This window comes from Sabethes cyaneus, chromosome 2 (genome assembly GCF_943734655.1).
Source record: "Sabethes cyaneus chromosome 2, idSabCyanKW18_F2, whole genome shotgun sequence".
Taxonomy (NCBI): domain Eukaryota; kingdom Metazoa; phylum Arthropoda; class Insecta; order Diptera; family Culicidae; genus Sabethes; species Sabethes cyaneus.
The window spans coordinates 242,410-257,544 of record NC_071354.1 but is presented as its reverse complement, the minus strand read 5'-3'; the positions used below and the strand labels follow the sequence as shown (position 1 = coordinate 257,544).

General features: G+C 35.4%; 1 protein-coding gene across 1 annotated transcript; it reads right to left on the bottom strand.

Annotated features, from left to right (window-relative positions):
• Positions 1 to 9,444: 9,444 nt before the first annotated feature.
• Positions 9,445 to 11,552, bottom strand: LOC128734385 (juvenile hormone esterase-like). Its single transcript, XM_053828556.1, has 3 exons — positions 11,158 to 11,552; positions 10,832 to 11,098; positions 9,445 to 10,772 (listed from the first exon to the last, which is right to left on the bottom strand). Exons 1-3 carry the CDS (start codon positions 11,356 to 11,358, stop codon positions 9,549 to 9,551), a joined length of 1,692 nt encoding a protein of 563 aa, XP_053684531.1. The 5' UTR covers positions 11,359 to 11,552; the 3' UTR covers positions 9,445 to 9,548.
• Between the last annotated feature and the right edge of the window lie 3,583 nt (positions 11,553 to 15,135).

Sequence of the window (15,135 nt, the reverse complement as noted above, 5' to 3'; positions counted from 1 at the left end):
AACGTTTAATTTTTTTTCATGATAAAAAAATCTAGTTTTTTCTTGCCATTCCACCCCACTTCGGTTGCCCAACATCAGTAGGACAAAAACTTTATAAAATATTTGTAATGGCCTAACATGGGTTGACAAGCAGATTTCCTTCGTCATTTTCAAAACAAGTTGGAAATACAAGGTGGCTTTGTTTCAACAGTAGTGGTTTTCTCACATTACCTAAATGTAATGGAAAGATAATAATCAATAAATATGGATACCTACTTAAGTTGGTTCTAATACTATCTTTTCGTCTCTATGGCAGGATCTATATGTAATGGAAAGATAATCAATAAATATTGATACCTACTTAAGTTGGTTCTAATGTTATTTTTTCGTCTCTATGACAGAAATGTAAACGAAGACATCCATCACACATTCAACTTGACTTCAATTGGATGCGCAGCAACACACGCAGGGTACAGCTAGTAAATGTGTTTATAAAATCTACTTTCAATTCTATAGACCGCAATTATTGGTGATCTGTCAAAACTGGTCGTTACCGACATTAGACAAAGTTAAATCCTTATTACTGCTTCCTCTTAGACGAGTACATTTAATAAGAGCTTTGAAATTGCGTCCCCTTCAGTTTAATTCTATTCACAAAGCACCCCTATACTTTTTTTCATTCCTTTTGTCTAATTATATTCCACTACATGCTCGACATAGCATTGACACTGCGTGCCATTTATCAACAGTTTAATACACAGTACGATTTATGTTCTTTTTCTCTGTCTTCTTTGGTAGGGTAGCAGCTGATATGTTACGATTTCAGAGTCTTCCAACTATGATTTTTGCAAACGTCGACAACAAAACGGTAGGGTGGTTATTCAATCATTACTCATTTATTCTGTTTTAATATCTAGTTTTTTTATTGAGAATGCACAAAATTAGACGATGTTACAAGACCACAAACATAGCACTTCATCAAAGCCCTAGCTTTTCGCACGATACTTACTTTCACTTCGAGATCTTTTCGCTAAACAGCTGCATATTTAATTAATAAAAGAAATGATCACTGTGAATACCCGAAAACACCTCTTAAGTCCGGAAAATACTGGAATAGTTTTGAGAGCAACGGAATTATTTGCACAAATAATGAATCAAAGGTAATCAAACTGTAATGAGCTAGCTGTGGAGGAGGTTGAGACTAATTTGGTCTTCGATCCATAAAACTGATTACATTTCTTAGTTAATAAATTTTTCGTCTTTACATTAATCATCCGATTTTTAACCGGAGCTCAACCTTCAATTTTTATTCCGATGTCAGTTACTATAAATAATTATAATGATTAAAATGCTTCGCTGATCGATAAAGGCCAGTCACATGCTTTAGCGTCATTTATTCGGTAACATGGGAATATAAAAACACTGTTTCGATCTTAAACTGAGCCTAACTAAAACCATAGCAAAATTAAAAAAATAAAAGCAAATTAAGTAAAATCGTAAAATTATGAATCCTGATGTGAATATTTTAACACATTCACTCTTGACCAACATAAAACTAAAGTAGTATCCCCATTCTTAGGATTTAAATTTATTCATTTATATACTCGAGATATTTCTTAGTATCAGGAAATGAGGCTAATTTATAACATTATACCATAATGCTTAGCCATCGCTCAACAGGAAAAAAAATCACAAACTAGTTTAAATTTCACAACAACCTTTAAAACCATTTTTGAATATATCACGCTGTTGTACAACTGAAGGAGATGCCTTTTATTTAATAATGTATTCCAACCATCCAAACTATTATATGCAGAACAGATAAAACAATATGGAAATTATACTCTTAAATGCCTTTGGACACTTTACTTTTTGTTCTTACAAAGTATAAAGTACAAAGTTGGACTCGGCCCCGTAGATGGGTAACTACTTACCCGAAACCGGTCGGCAAAAAGGTAATTTTTATACTTTATAAGAACAAAAAGTAAAGTGTCCAAAGGCATTTAAGAGTGATTCTAGTTCTTACGTTAGCACTACGTAGTCGTGCTGGAAATTATACTTTACTTTTTGTAGCCCAAACTAAAATACTTGCATCGTGGAAGGAATCTGACATCTTATGATAGATTAATGCCGTTAGAGTCAGGCCAACGCGATTTTTCAGTTTTAGAAACTAACGTACTATCTATGTACAAGCATTGTAGAATTTCTTACTGTGATAGTTACCTTTTCACAATGTAGTGAATTTCAATCGTGTATGCAAAACACTTGACTTTTCTTAAAGAAATGATTCATAAAATGCAATTTTCAAGATAAATATAGAAAAAATGTTAAATGTGTTGTGCTTCATACGCAGACCGTAGAAAATCTTGTCCTATAAGGTGTTTGGGTAGGGTAAGATGAAATTCTTTCATAATTTTGAGCGCAGAAGCGTAATATCCCGTCAGGTGAAATAAAGTAAAATGCAAAATTATTACGATAGAAACCTGAATTGTTGCTGATTTTTCGTTGTAGTAGTACATCTCGGTAAAGGCGATCGTAATATTAATCTGATAAATATCGTCAAAATTTCGCACAAATGTAACTAAAAATAAGACACATTTGTACATTTGTATTTGTAGTTTTTAATGGAATTCATTCTTTTCATGTCTCTATATAGAATTTCAGTACAAATTTCTTCAATTTTCAGCGGTAACCCAACCCTTGCGATATGGCCCGACTTTGACAATATTTTTTGCCTTTACGTAAAAGTGAGATCCCATGCTTATGCTTATTTTTTATCTTTACGTAAATGCCTATAACTTTATTATTTTTCAAGCAAGCAATTCGATATTTTCAGAGACATACCTTATTCTTAGATCTTCGCAATGACGTATTCAGCTTTCTACAATACCTTTTGGAACGAAACTTATGGACGAATGCCAAAAGATGGCCCAATCACGACAGTATTCCCCTATATGTGTTGTTCCAGACAGCAAGAGTGCTTCAGTCAATCGAACAATGGTGCAATAAAAAATTTTACATTATAGCAGTGTTTCATTTTTTTGCTATCGTATTTGCATTTTTGCACTGGTTTAGCCGTTTTTGTACACTGCTATATAGGAACTTTTTGTCACACCTGCAATGAAAGTTGGTGCAGATGGGTGGTGAGCGCACTTAGTAGATGGGTGGTAAGCACGCTTAGTAAGTGTCAGGTTGACCTCATAAATCATTCATTTTTTACCGTACTAATACACAAACACTAGCATAAACCCAGCAAATATATGGTAGAGTCTTCTAGTGAAGCCTGGTTTGTGTCTTATGTGAAAAAAATTGAATTAGTGAAACGTGTCGCAAATATCAGGAACTCTAATTCAATACACATTTTCTGATATTAGCGTCAAATATGCATGTTTCAATATTGCCGACCAGTGAGAGCATTATCAGCTTACTAATGTATTTTATACCTATATAACTTCCCAAAAAGTTTATTAAAAGAACATTGAGTTATTGATCGCTATTAATAGAAGTGAAATTAGCACGGAATCTCTCATAGTAAACATATATTGGGTTTAACAGTAATTCTATTCCGATATATCTTTGAGAAATGAAAATTTCTCCATTAGTAAAAACTGAACGAGTTTTAAAAACGAATTCCATAAACGCTTTACGTTTTGATCAAAATAACAATTATTTGGCATGAATTGGTTATCAGTAATATGAAACGGGTGCCACAGGATGTCCCGTAAAATCAACCCAATTTTCAAGTCTGAGATGGCGAGAAGTATGAAATGTGTCAAGTGATGTCTTGCAGCATATCATTGGGCTGATTTGGCTTAAAAAGCATTGTTAACTAGTCATCATCAACAACGTAACTGAAAATAATACAATAACTTTTAAGGCTTTACCAAGTTAGAAATAAGGCTTGATGGAGTAGATACAAAATGTAAACTCTAAGGGATCGTTAAATCACAAAGCGCTGAATTCAATAAATTCCATTCACCCTAGGTTTACAGTATAGCAACAACATTTAACTACTCCCTCTGAGCTCATCTACGCGCGTAATACACGAACCATAATTGTTTGTATGGAAAGGGATGCGGTAGATTAACATCACAATTGCCTTCTATTCGGACGATACGTGATGCAAGAGAGAAATTTCAGCAAAAGTTTGAATTGTCCCCAGCATCGCATTACAACATAATGGAATAAACATCTGTCAATAAAATTAGTTATCATTAGCTGCCGGGCTCTATACCTGAAGAAAAAGTTATATTTCGGTTTTAAATTAACTTGCTTAAAAATAATACATTTTTGTTTATATACTGCAAAACGACTTTTCCGATGTACCATAATTTATTGTTCCTCTAAAAATTTAAGAAGTTTCTAACTTGATAATATTCTTTCACTTTCGTTTGCTTTATTTAAGGACTATAGCAGTCAAGTTTTTTCCTGTAGATAAAGAGAAAACTTTTGTAGAATACTGTCAACATCAACTCAAGTTAATGCTGGCGAAATGTGTTTAACCGAAAACGCATTTCAAAATTACATTCTATTGGCCGATAAAGAATGGATTGAGGTAGTGATTTATCAGGTACAGCCAAGTTAAAACAAATTGTGACTAGGAGAAATTGTTCATCAAGCTATATCTTGGGACGGATAGCCTATTAAATAAGAAAGTAGGTAAGCCAAATTAAAAGGGGCGTGTAAGTAGATAAATTAATTCTATTGGTAATTTAATGTAATGTAATGGAATGGAATGAAATATACTACAATAGGTGATGTAGGTCATAAAACAATTCGATTCGATGATTGGATATTTCGGCTATACAAAAAACCAATTGCAGTCTTCAAAAAAGTTCTTTTCTACAAAATCTTTACTGTAAAATTATAAAGAAGCATAACAATGTTACAGTTATTGCCAATCACTTCACACTGGGTAGTGCACAGAGTGCGCTCTGGGTATACCGCCCAGTGTAAACTGGGAGTGCGCCGTAAATACGAAAGATAGAGCAATACTTAGTTCAGCAATCTTATGGATAATAACCGACTCTATAAATGCCCCATACATAACATTTTCGAATTTTGTTTGGCTGAGGTGTTACAGCTAAAAGAGCAAAATAGGTGCACTGAGTGCAGGACAACCCTGTTCCTAGGTCTACTGGCCTCTAGTACTTTCCTTCAGTTGGGTCCGAACGAGCGACAGCGAGTAAGAAGAGGATAACCCTTACGAAATGGTATTTTCCACAAAAACATTTTCCGTGAAATGGTACATCCCGCGTAAGGTTTTTCGCGAAATGGTATTCCGCGAAACTCTATATTCCGCGTTATGGTCAACCGAGAAGTGGTATTCCGCAGGAAAATTTGTATATTAAACCACCCAGGAAATCCTCAGAAACTTGCAAAACTCGAGATTGTGACAAAGGTCATCTGGGATTCACGATTTATGTACACAATAAAAAAAATTCGACTCGGAACATTGATTCGACTCGGTATGGACAAAAGCGACGATGATTGGTTTGACGGGAAATGCCAACAAGCGATGAAAAGGAAAAACAGTGCTTGGAGTTGGAAACACTATCAAAGCATTTCCACGAGGAAGAATTTGGCCAAGTATCGACGAACGCGGCATAAGTTGACCACGATCCTGAACAGAAAAAAGTGCCAGAAGGAGGGCAGTGATCGTGGAGAGTTAGAACAACTATTCCGGGCTAATGAAACGCGTAAGTTCTATGACAAGGTGAACAAATCTCGTAAGAGACACACATTGAAGCCCGATGTAGGGACGTGTTGGCAAACCTGGTCACAAACGAGCGCAAGGTGGTCGAGAGGTAGAAGCAATTTTTCGATGAGCCTCTCAATAGCGATATAACAGAAGAAGACGCAACGGAAGTTAACTTATGTGCCTGTAAACGATAACAGCGTCCCGGCTCCCGACCTCGGAGAGATCCGGCGAGAAATCGATCAGCTGAAGGCTGAGGCGCCGGAAAGGTTCAATTCCCGGCAGAACTCCATATAAATGACCAAAAACCGCAGAACGGCACTTCACTGGATAATTTCAAGGATTTGGAAAAAAGAGAAACTACCGGAGGAGTGGATGGAAGGTGTGGTTTGACCCATCTGCAAAAGGGGCGATCAACGCCGTTGGTCAACGCCGCCTACAAGGTGCTCTCCCAGATTTTGTTACGTCGTCTATCCCCTATACCAACAGAATTCGTAGAGCAGTACCAGGTGGACTTTATGGGGGCCCGTGCTACTACGGATCAAATTTTTACAATCCTCAAGAAATGTCGGGAGTACAACATGCTTTGATCATGTGGATTTAAGGGCCACCCACTCGTATATCAATGTACGAAAATTATCGAAAATATATCTTAACAAATTCGAAATCGTAACTAAAGCTAGATAAATTTGGTGACATAAAATATGGGCCATAAAATTTACTCTAAACCATAACTCTAAAGAGGACACCAACACCAGAAATCTTTTATAGAACAATAAAAATAAAAATAACAACCATTGAAAACAGTAACTTTCAAATCTTTTTAGTTTACCCTAAAACCAAAACCACTGTTAGTTACTTCTGTGCGTCTTCCTTTGTATGGAAGTCAAACTTCCAAATATATGTACAAAATTGAAACAAACCAGCTCCAGTAGGTTATTCCCGCTTTCTGCCACCGGTTTCTATCGTTACTAAATGATTTAGTTTCAATTTTCTCTAGTTGGGAACATTCCAGGCAATCCAGGTCAATTAATTCTGTCGGCGGTGCAATGTATGAAACAGAAGCCAACCAGATGCTACATATTTTATAGCAGGATGCTTAAAAACGCTACAGAGAGAATTGAGAAGCATGCAAAATAGTAATATGATTTTGATGCATTTTTTCATTTTAACCAGAAGTGTGGAAAATATATTTTAAGATCATCGCGAGGGTGCAGGAAAATATTCTATGAAGGACCTATGAGGAACCTTTCTACGCTATCATTTATCTATTTAAAAAAAATCCGAAAGAGGGTCCATCGATAGCTCTTCACCAGTTTTTAGGGCATAATTTAAGCTATCTTTAAAAAATTAGGCAAATCGGAGGAGATGGTTTTGAGATAATTGACATTTGATGATTTTTATCATGGTTTTGAAAAGTTTTTTCTTTCAGTATGTTTTTTTCTGAAAATGCACTTAATTTCCTACGACTTTTTCTTTGAGTTTCCAAAATATGATGTTTTGAAAAAAAGTAATCTCATTTCTAAATATGCCCTTTTGAAAAGTTACTCTTGACGAAAAAATCAAGTGCAAAATGAATTCTTGCGTGGTATCCAACACACCAGGAAAATTTTATTCCATTCAAGAATAGTCGAGTCAAACCGTTTTGCTAGTTCAGGTGAAATTGCTCATTTACGAATAAGAACTCGTAAAATAGAGGTTTGATTTGGGATTTCAGGCTTAATCTGGTAGAAAACCTCCATACCTACTAGGGTTGGGACACCGGGAGTACCGGAACCGATAATGCTGGTTGTACCGACTGATTATCCTGGACTGCTGCAGGTTGAAACAAGCTGCAGGTTGAGAAAATTCGATTGTTTTTAAATGAATGTAAATAGCGCCCCAAATCTTACTCTAAAAATCAAACCTAAGCCTTTCCTTATATTCAAGATGATTTAGAAGAAGAATTTAGGATATTTTCTTTGTAACTTTTTATGACCGAGCGGGTCATAAAAAAATTGCAAAAAAAATTCGTGGAAACTTTTTCGAGCCAATATTTTTTTTTTGTTTTCCTCCAAGAATCGGTAAAGGGTTTTTTATGTATTGAACCAGTTTTGAAGTGCTCTTCAACATGAAAGACTATTTACATTCATATGTGTTGTGATGATATAAAAAATGGTTATGTTGTTGAAAATTGTTCTACAACGTTTTATCCATTTTTTATGATTGTGAACTACTATATAAATAAGTTAAAGATTTTTGAAATATGCGTTGTGTATTTTTATGCTTTATATTGGGTTGACGGTCAAATAAACTTTGCCGTCCCTACCGGTCGCTATTGTCTCATCTTGGTCATCATTTTCAACAGAAATTTTTCTAAATTTAATGCTTGATGTTGGAAAAATACCATATGTACAAATAATATATATTTTGTTTTTATTATTGTAAAAACGAAAAATGTCTCAACCTGCAGCAACAGTTTTTTTATCGTTTCACGGAAACGACCATAATTTCTATATTTTATTCAAGTCAAATATTTTGCAATTTTTTCTGTATAGACAATAGAAATACCAAATGATGTATAACACTCAAAATGAAAACATTCTGATGAAGCTTTATGGGCCGAAAACAAAATTGGTCTCAACCTGCAGAATTCTCCCCCAAATAAAGTTTGTTTTTGAGCGTCTTAGTACAATACGAAAGTTGAATGAAAGAAAAGTTAAAACTATTTTAAGGGGACGTGAACGACTAAAAATTTTGAAAGAATCATTCCACTGTGGCGTGAAACAACTTCGGCGAAATAAAACGCCGCTCCTGGAAAACCACGATTTTCAAACTTTATGTACCTTTTTCTCAGAAATTACACAACATATTGGAACAAACTTTTTTTGTTTTGTTGGTAGTAGCTTGGCAAAGACTTTTATAGTTTTTGAGGTTTGTAAACGAAACACAGCCAGAGAAAAAAGGAGACAAAATTTTATTTTACAGGCATCTTTTCTTCTTCTTTTTCGTTTCGTCTCAAGCTGTGTTTTGTTTACGAAAGTCAGTTATAAAAGTTATAAAAGTCTTTGCCAAGCTACTACCAATAAACAAAAAAAAGTTTGTTCCAATACGTTGTGTAGTTTTCGAGAAAAAGGTACATAAAGTTTGAAAATCGTAGTTTTCCAGGAGCGGCGGTTTATTCCGCGGAAGTTGTTCCACGCCGCACTAGAATGCTTATGTGTATGATCGTTTTTCGGCCACTTTCCGTGGCCGGTTCATTACAAACTTGGTATCAAAATAAGCGGAAAAGACTGCAGAATCAAAATCTGAAATAAAAATATAATGACTTTTTCAAAATTTTTGGTCGTTCATGTCCCCTTAACAATCAAAATCCACTCTAAATTTTTTATGAACGATCGCGCACTTTTGGGGGTAAAACATTTATATAACAGACTGGCAAAAAGTTGCGTTAAAAGTCCGTGTGTTATATATCATAATCTAAACTGCGAGATGAAACTGTTCCGAATCTCAGTTACCATTTCCTATAGCAAAGGGTACTGAGTGATTTTTCGTTGAATGTTATCTTTTGATACAGAATTAGGATTTGAATAAACAAACTATTTAGCTTTCGTATGTTACGCCGATTTTTGTATCGTGAGTTTTCCATTTCTTACTATAGTGATCGCCAGTTAGTAAGTAAAATGCAAAATATTATCATAATGATGTCCACAACTCAAGCGATATTTATAATTATAATTAGAAGATAAAATGCATAGACCATTTTTATTTAAAATTTTAATGTAAAGCATACTAATGTAAAGTATCTTAAAAAATGAAAAATATGTCTCTAACTATGTATGTTCTTGCTTTCGCCTTTAGCCACAAAAGTTAATTCACCGCAATTTTACATCTATTCATCTCCACTTTCTTCTTCGATGCTTTCACAGTTAAAATAATATAAACACTCATATATTGATTCCCAGAACACAAAATAGTCATCCGTCTCGTCATTGTCCATTCTTATTTCAAACACTTCGTCAATATTTAAATACTGTTGATAAGTTGAATTACCGTTATACGCTGGCCATACAATATTCGATATTTTGCTTTTTTTAGGAGTAGGATTCCCGTACTTGATGAAGTTCGCTATCAATTCTACGGTACGCTCATGAACCTTCCATTCCAACCGGTACTCGTTTCGCTTCACCAGCGCATCCTGTAAGTTATAAGGGGAAAAAATGTACCCCAGCTCGTCGCCATGAACCGCTCCGTAGCGACTTCCATTTGTTTTCGTTTTGTAGTACTCATTTTTAGCATAACCGAAACGACCATCAAATTCGAAACGAAGATAATAAACAGGAACCGAATCCATATTTTCTGTCAAATGTCGCAGTAATCTTTTAATAGGATAATACAAGTTGGCTGTATTGGCTAAGCGACGGATGAAATTTGCATCCTGTAAAAGTTTAACCTGATGAACTAGTGACTTTCTAATGTGTTTCAGCAGCGTTTTATTTTTATTATTGGGAAAGTTGTTTCCCATGAAGAAAAAATTAGCGTAATAGAGTAGAAGTTCAAACTCCGTGGCAGTGTGTTCTATCACAACAGGTACTTGGTTCACTGGTTTATTTAGAACCAATTCAAACGGTGTGAGCGTTAAAAACGATTCCGTATCATCTTTATCTTCTACTGTAGGAATAAAACCAGGATAAAACATAGTAAAGAAACCAAAAGTATCAAAACCGTCCTCAAAAATAAACTGACGGGCATCTATATGTTGCAAACCTTCAATGGATGTAGCATTAAATCTCGCGGACACCTCATTTGCAAGGGGGTTTGGATGATAGTTTAGTGCCCAAGGAGCAAGCATAGATCCTCCTAATACAATCGCCTGTTGAAATAATCCCGCAGAACTATTAGCGTACATATGAAACGTAACCGACCCGGCACCTGCGCTTTGACCTGAAAGAGTCACTCGCTGAGGGTCTCCGCCAAACAGTTTGATATACTTTTGAATCCATTGTAGAGCGGTGCGTTGATCCTTTAATCCGAAATTTCCTGGTACATTATACTCCGTATGCCTGAGAAATCCCAACGTGTACAATCGGTAATTAATGCTAACAACCAAAACTCCCTGAAAGGATTAACACTTACTACTTTGGTTGTCGTTTTTAAAAGTTAGTCTTAACGTACATTGTCAATAAGAAGATCTGGTCCGTTTTCAATATCTGTTACAGCCGAACCAGCCATAAAAGTTCCTCCATGTATATACACCAAAACTGGGTATTTCGTGTTAACAAAGCTACCATTGATAATAACAGAAGGTGTGTAGATATTCATAAACAGGCAATCCTCATCTCCCACGATATTATCTGCCTTGTTAATATCTTTTCTCTGTGGACAGTTATTCCCTGCAACAGTGTAGTTCTGTATCCCCACAGGATCGTGTAAAATTGGATTCTATAATAAATTATAAGGTTACTGTTTGGAAAACACAAACTTGCGCCAAATTTACTAACCTTAAAACGGAATGATCCCTTGGGAGGTACTGCGTAGCGGACTCCTAAATATACACAGTAACTTACACTAGAGAATGTCTCGTTACGAACACCTACTCCGTATGTGGAAGAATCGAATTTGACTACACATGATTTGTGGGCCAAGATGTTCTCGTTGTGTGCCAGCATTAGAAACAGAATAGCGAGAAAGTATGCCATCATCACTAGAAACAGTTGTGATCGCACGACTCCGCCAGCTACGACTAACTGATCTTGATTGACTTATAAAAATTTCAAGTGCCAGATGGTTGTATCAAGCGTCAATACAGTTGATCAATAAAGAATGAATCGTAATCGATACTGCTTGAAAGTGAAACTTAGTATTTATAGATCATACAATATGCTTGTTTTAAATGGAAGGCCGAATTCAATGTTATTTATTTATTATAAATGGATCACTTGGTACAATTAGCAGTAATTCGCATGAGAAAAAGTCTCAGATTTGATTAACAATTTACATCAATCTGCTGTGTTATATATAGCAGCTCTTTGTACTACATACTACAAACAGACGCAAATATTTTCTCGGTTATTGCCTATAACAAACTCAGAAAAAAGATGCTGATTAATACCTTCTCCAAACAGAGCTGAGTATTATTCATCCAATCGCTGACGCTTTACTACATCATTCTTATTAACTTCGTAGGATTAGTACTTTGAATAAAAATCAACATTATTCATCAACTTACTTTTTTTAGAAAATCATTCATTCCAATGCTTTGCTTACATTTCGATAAATTTTTCAGAATACTCCGAGTTATTGACAGAGTATTGATTTATATACATATTGCAACAATATGTTGCAACGCTGTACCCACTTCAATATGGCCTTTCTTATTGTCGGATGTTCATGTATGTTATCGTGCATTATATTAATCTCGCTAAAAATAAAACCTTCTCAATTTGAAGGCTTCAAACATTTAATTCAGTACCTGGTTTTTGTTGACAGCTAACAGTGTACAAAACTACTGAATTTCGTTAGTTAATATATTTATGAAAATGAGCTCAATCAACTATTTACCGAAGTGATTTACCGTTTCAAACTTAATCCTTTTTTTAACATCCCAGTAACATCTAACATGTGACCCAGTGACAGTAACATCTAGTGGGAGTGCAGAATTGTTTCAGCTTTTCGACATTCGCCGTTTAAATCAAAGATGCATAGTATGCAAACCATATATGATTTTTTAGAAAACCTTTTTAAACCTTTGTGATTTAGCATGTCAGATTGTCAGATAATAAAAAACTTCATGAAAATTAACGGCTCTAATTGTTGATACACGACAGATTGTTTGACAAACTGCGTGATGGTGCCGTTGATGGAGTTTCCTTTTAGCTGTTTCACACCGTGGGCTATACATTTTCCCTTCCGGTAAAAGGCAGCTCCAGTCAACTAGAACGTAGTCGTTTTTGGATAATAGCTTCCACTGTGGAAATACTCACATGAGATGAGATTGGAGCAATCCTCCTAATAGTCCGATATCGGCATTCTCAAACAATCTGATTAAGCTTGTACTTACATCACGATGAAACAACGGTTGCATTTGCTTTGAAGTTTAAATTTGAATGCTTGTTGATTCTGAAAAACATGAAAGCTCCCACCTCTCACCAGCTGACCACTGGCGGCCTGAATGACACGCATGAAAAACACAGATGAATCAGATCAGGAATGAAAAGAGGTTGGCAAAGAGAAGGAAAAAAGAGTTGAGTCACAGCTGGATACATAGCAAATGAAATGAGAATGGGTTCACACAGCTGGCGCAACACGTTGAGCAACAAAGGTTGGATGAAAAATGTGTCATATTTTCACTGAGACGGTGACTCAAACTGGTATGCGAAAATTAGTAAACTATTTCAAATAATTTTTCATTTCATTGACGGCAACAATGGAACAACCTTAATTCTTAAAAGTGTAGCTAGTCGAACACCTACTTTAAGAGGATGCGCAAAAACTCACGCAGTCACGAAAATCAACGTCTTATAACGTATCAAAATGTACAATAGCAAAGATACATTATCTACTTATAAGGATAAAAAACTAAAATCAAATCACTTCTTGTTTTCCCTGCTAATTTTTTTTATTTTGGTTGTAGGTAGTCATTTTAACAGCTTGGATCATTCGTGACTATGGCTGGGTTGGGCTTTGAACTCAGGTTCTCGGCATGAAAGGCTTGAAAGCTAATCACTATCACCGGAATTCCCTGCTTGAGAATTTGTTATTTAGCAAAAGAAGCAAAGGCACAATCAAAAGCAACAGTTGCTTACTAGTTACTAATAAGTATGAGTTTCCAGTAAGAATTTGTCATACGACGTCGGACAGACGTCACCCGACACAAGCGAAACTTGCGTTGTTGCAACGTCGAACGAAAAATTCTTGGGCTAGGATTATTATCAACACAGACACACAACTCCAGAGGAAAAACGAACCTATATTCTAAAGAACTCAAAAATTATTTTGCTCAGAAACATACAGAGTATTAAAATCAAATGCAAATGAACACGTGGAATAAAAATTTTGACCGGGATTGATCGGCAATTAAATTAATGTTCGTTTGGTTTAGTTTTGTCAAGTTAACTTGTGGGAGTGAGTTCTTTTGTCATTTCTCTGTATTTAAGTTTCTATAAAAGAGCCTTAAAAATAACCAACACTTTGAAGCTAGGCATTTATCCTTTTTATCCGGCAAAGCACACCGTATTCAATGCGTACAGTATCAATCCAATTCAGTAGCTACATCTAGTTGAAAATTGAAGGAAACTTAAAGCTCACGCACTGTAACAAAATCAACGCATGCGCGGCGCATGCGCACCAGATATTCAAGATGTTTCAATGATTTATACATGTGTAACAACAGTGGTTTATGTACAAGACAACGGATGTACGGATCATGCATCGGCATCGACATGCGGCATCGTATGTCGAAATTCACAAATAAAAATAAACAAATGTTTCTTTTGTTCCTGTTTATTTCTGAAAACATTTCATTTACAAACGAATTGCAGATCTGTGCTTGAATTAATCCTATATGCACGATTTCCTTCTCAATATCACTTTTCCAACCTTTCGCTTATGGACAAAGTCATATTCAGAGCAGCGTGCAACCACTTACAATAAGCAAATAAAATCCCTTCGCCGCTCAAGTAATGAGAATTACGGTTTAGGTTGTCCATATAACCATACATGGTAAAGATCGATGTAAATCTGTCTTCATCGTAAGAATTACTTAATCTAGGTGCTTACCATTTAAAATGACACCGACGACGCAGGATTCGATTTCCTGTTGTGCGTGCGGATTATATTGAGAGGAGGGGAACGATTTATGTGTCAGTTAAAAATTTCTTGCTAGTATTTACAATTCGTGGGCGTTATGTTCATTGATTGGCTTGAAGAATTCAAAATATCCATTTTTGCTAATTAAATGACGAATTACAGTTGCTTTGTTCAGTTTTCATTTTTATTTGTGTTGACAGTTATTTGACGGTAGCCCAAAAAAACATCGATTATATAGACTGTGTTTTGACTTCCGACGAATCACAGTAACATGATTGCTTGCAACGAGACCCAATGTCACTGGCCTTGGGCACCGATGTGCATTGTTTTGTTTTGGTTTATTTATTTCCTTACACTATATTTAAACTAGACCGTCACCGTAATTCACGATAGCACAGAAACATAGTCAACGAACTATTTTAATTAACAATCACTCGTAAGCTTGGGTTCTGCACATTTTTGAAGGGCATGGTATTTTGCAAGGGAAAGTAATTTACAAATGGTGGAGACATTCAATTTTAATTGCTGAAAAAAAATTAAGCTGTAAGATTTTTTTCACTAGTGTTCATAATTCTTAAGTTTAATTATTATTCGTTTGCAATTTTCGCTCGCTTCTTTGGGTTTCAGTCTAATCTTTGCAATTCATTCACTAAATATACCTTTGAGGATGT

Bases quoted from the DNA above. Each gene is read 5' to 3' on its own strand.
- LOC128734385 (XM_053828556.1), bottom strand. From the start codon at position 11,358: ATGATGGCATACTTTCTCGCTATTCTGTTTCTAATGCTGGCACACAAC. The intron at 11,099-11,157 runs GTTAGTAAATTT...AATTTATTATAG, and splicing joins AGGGATCATTCCGTTTTAAG to AATCCAATTTTACACGATCC. The intron at 10,773-10,831 runs GTACGTTAAGAC...TAATCCTTTCAG, and splicing joins CAGATCTTCTTATTGACAAT to GGAGTTTTGGTTGTTAGCAT.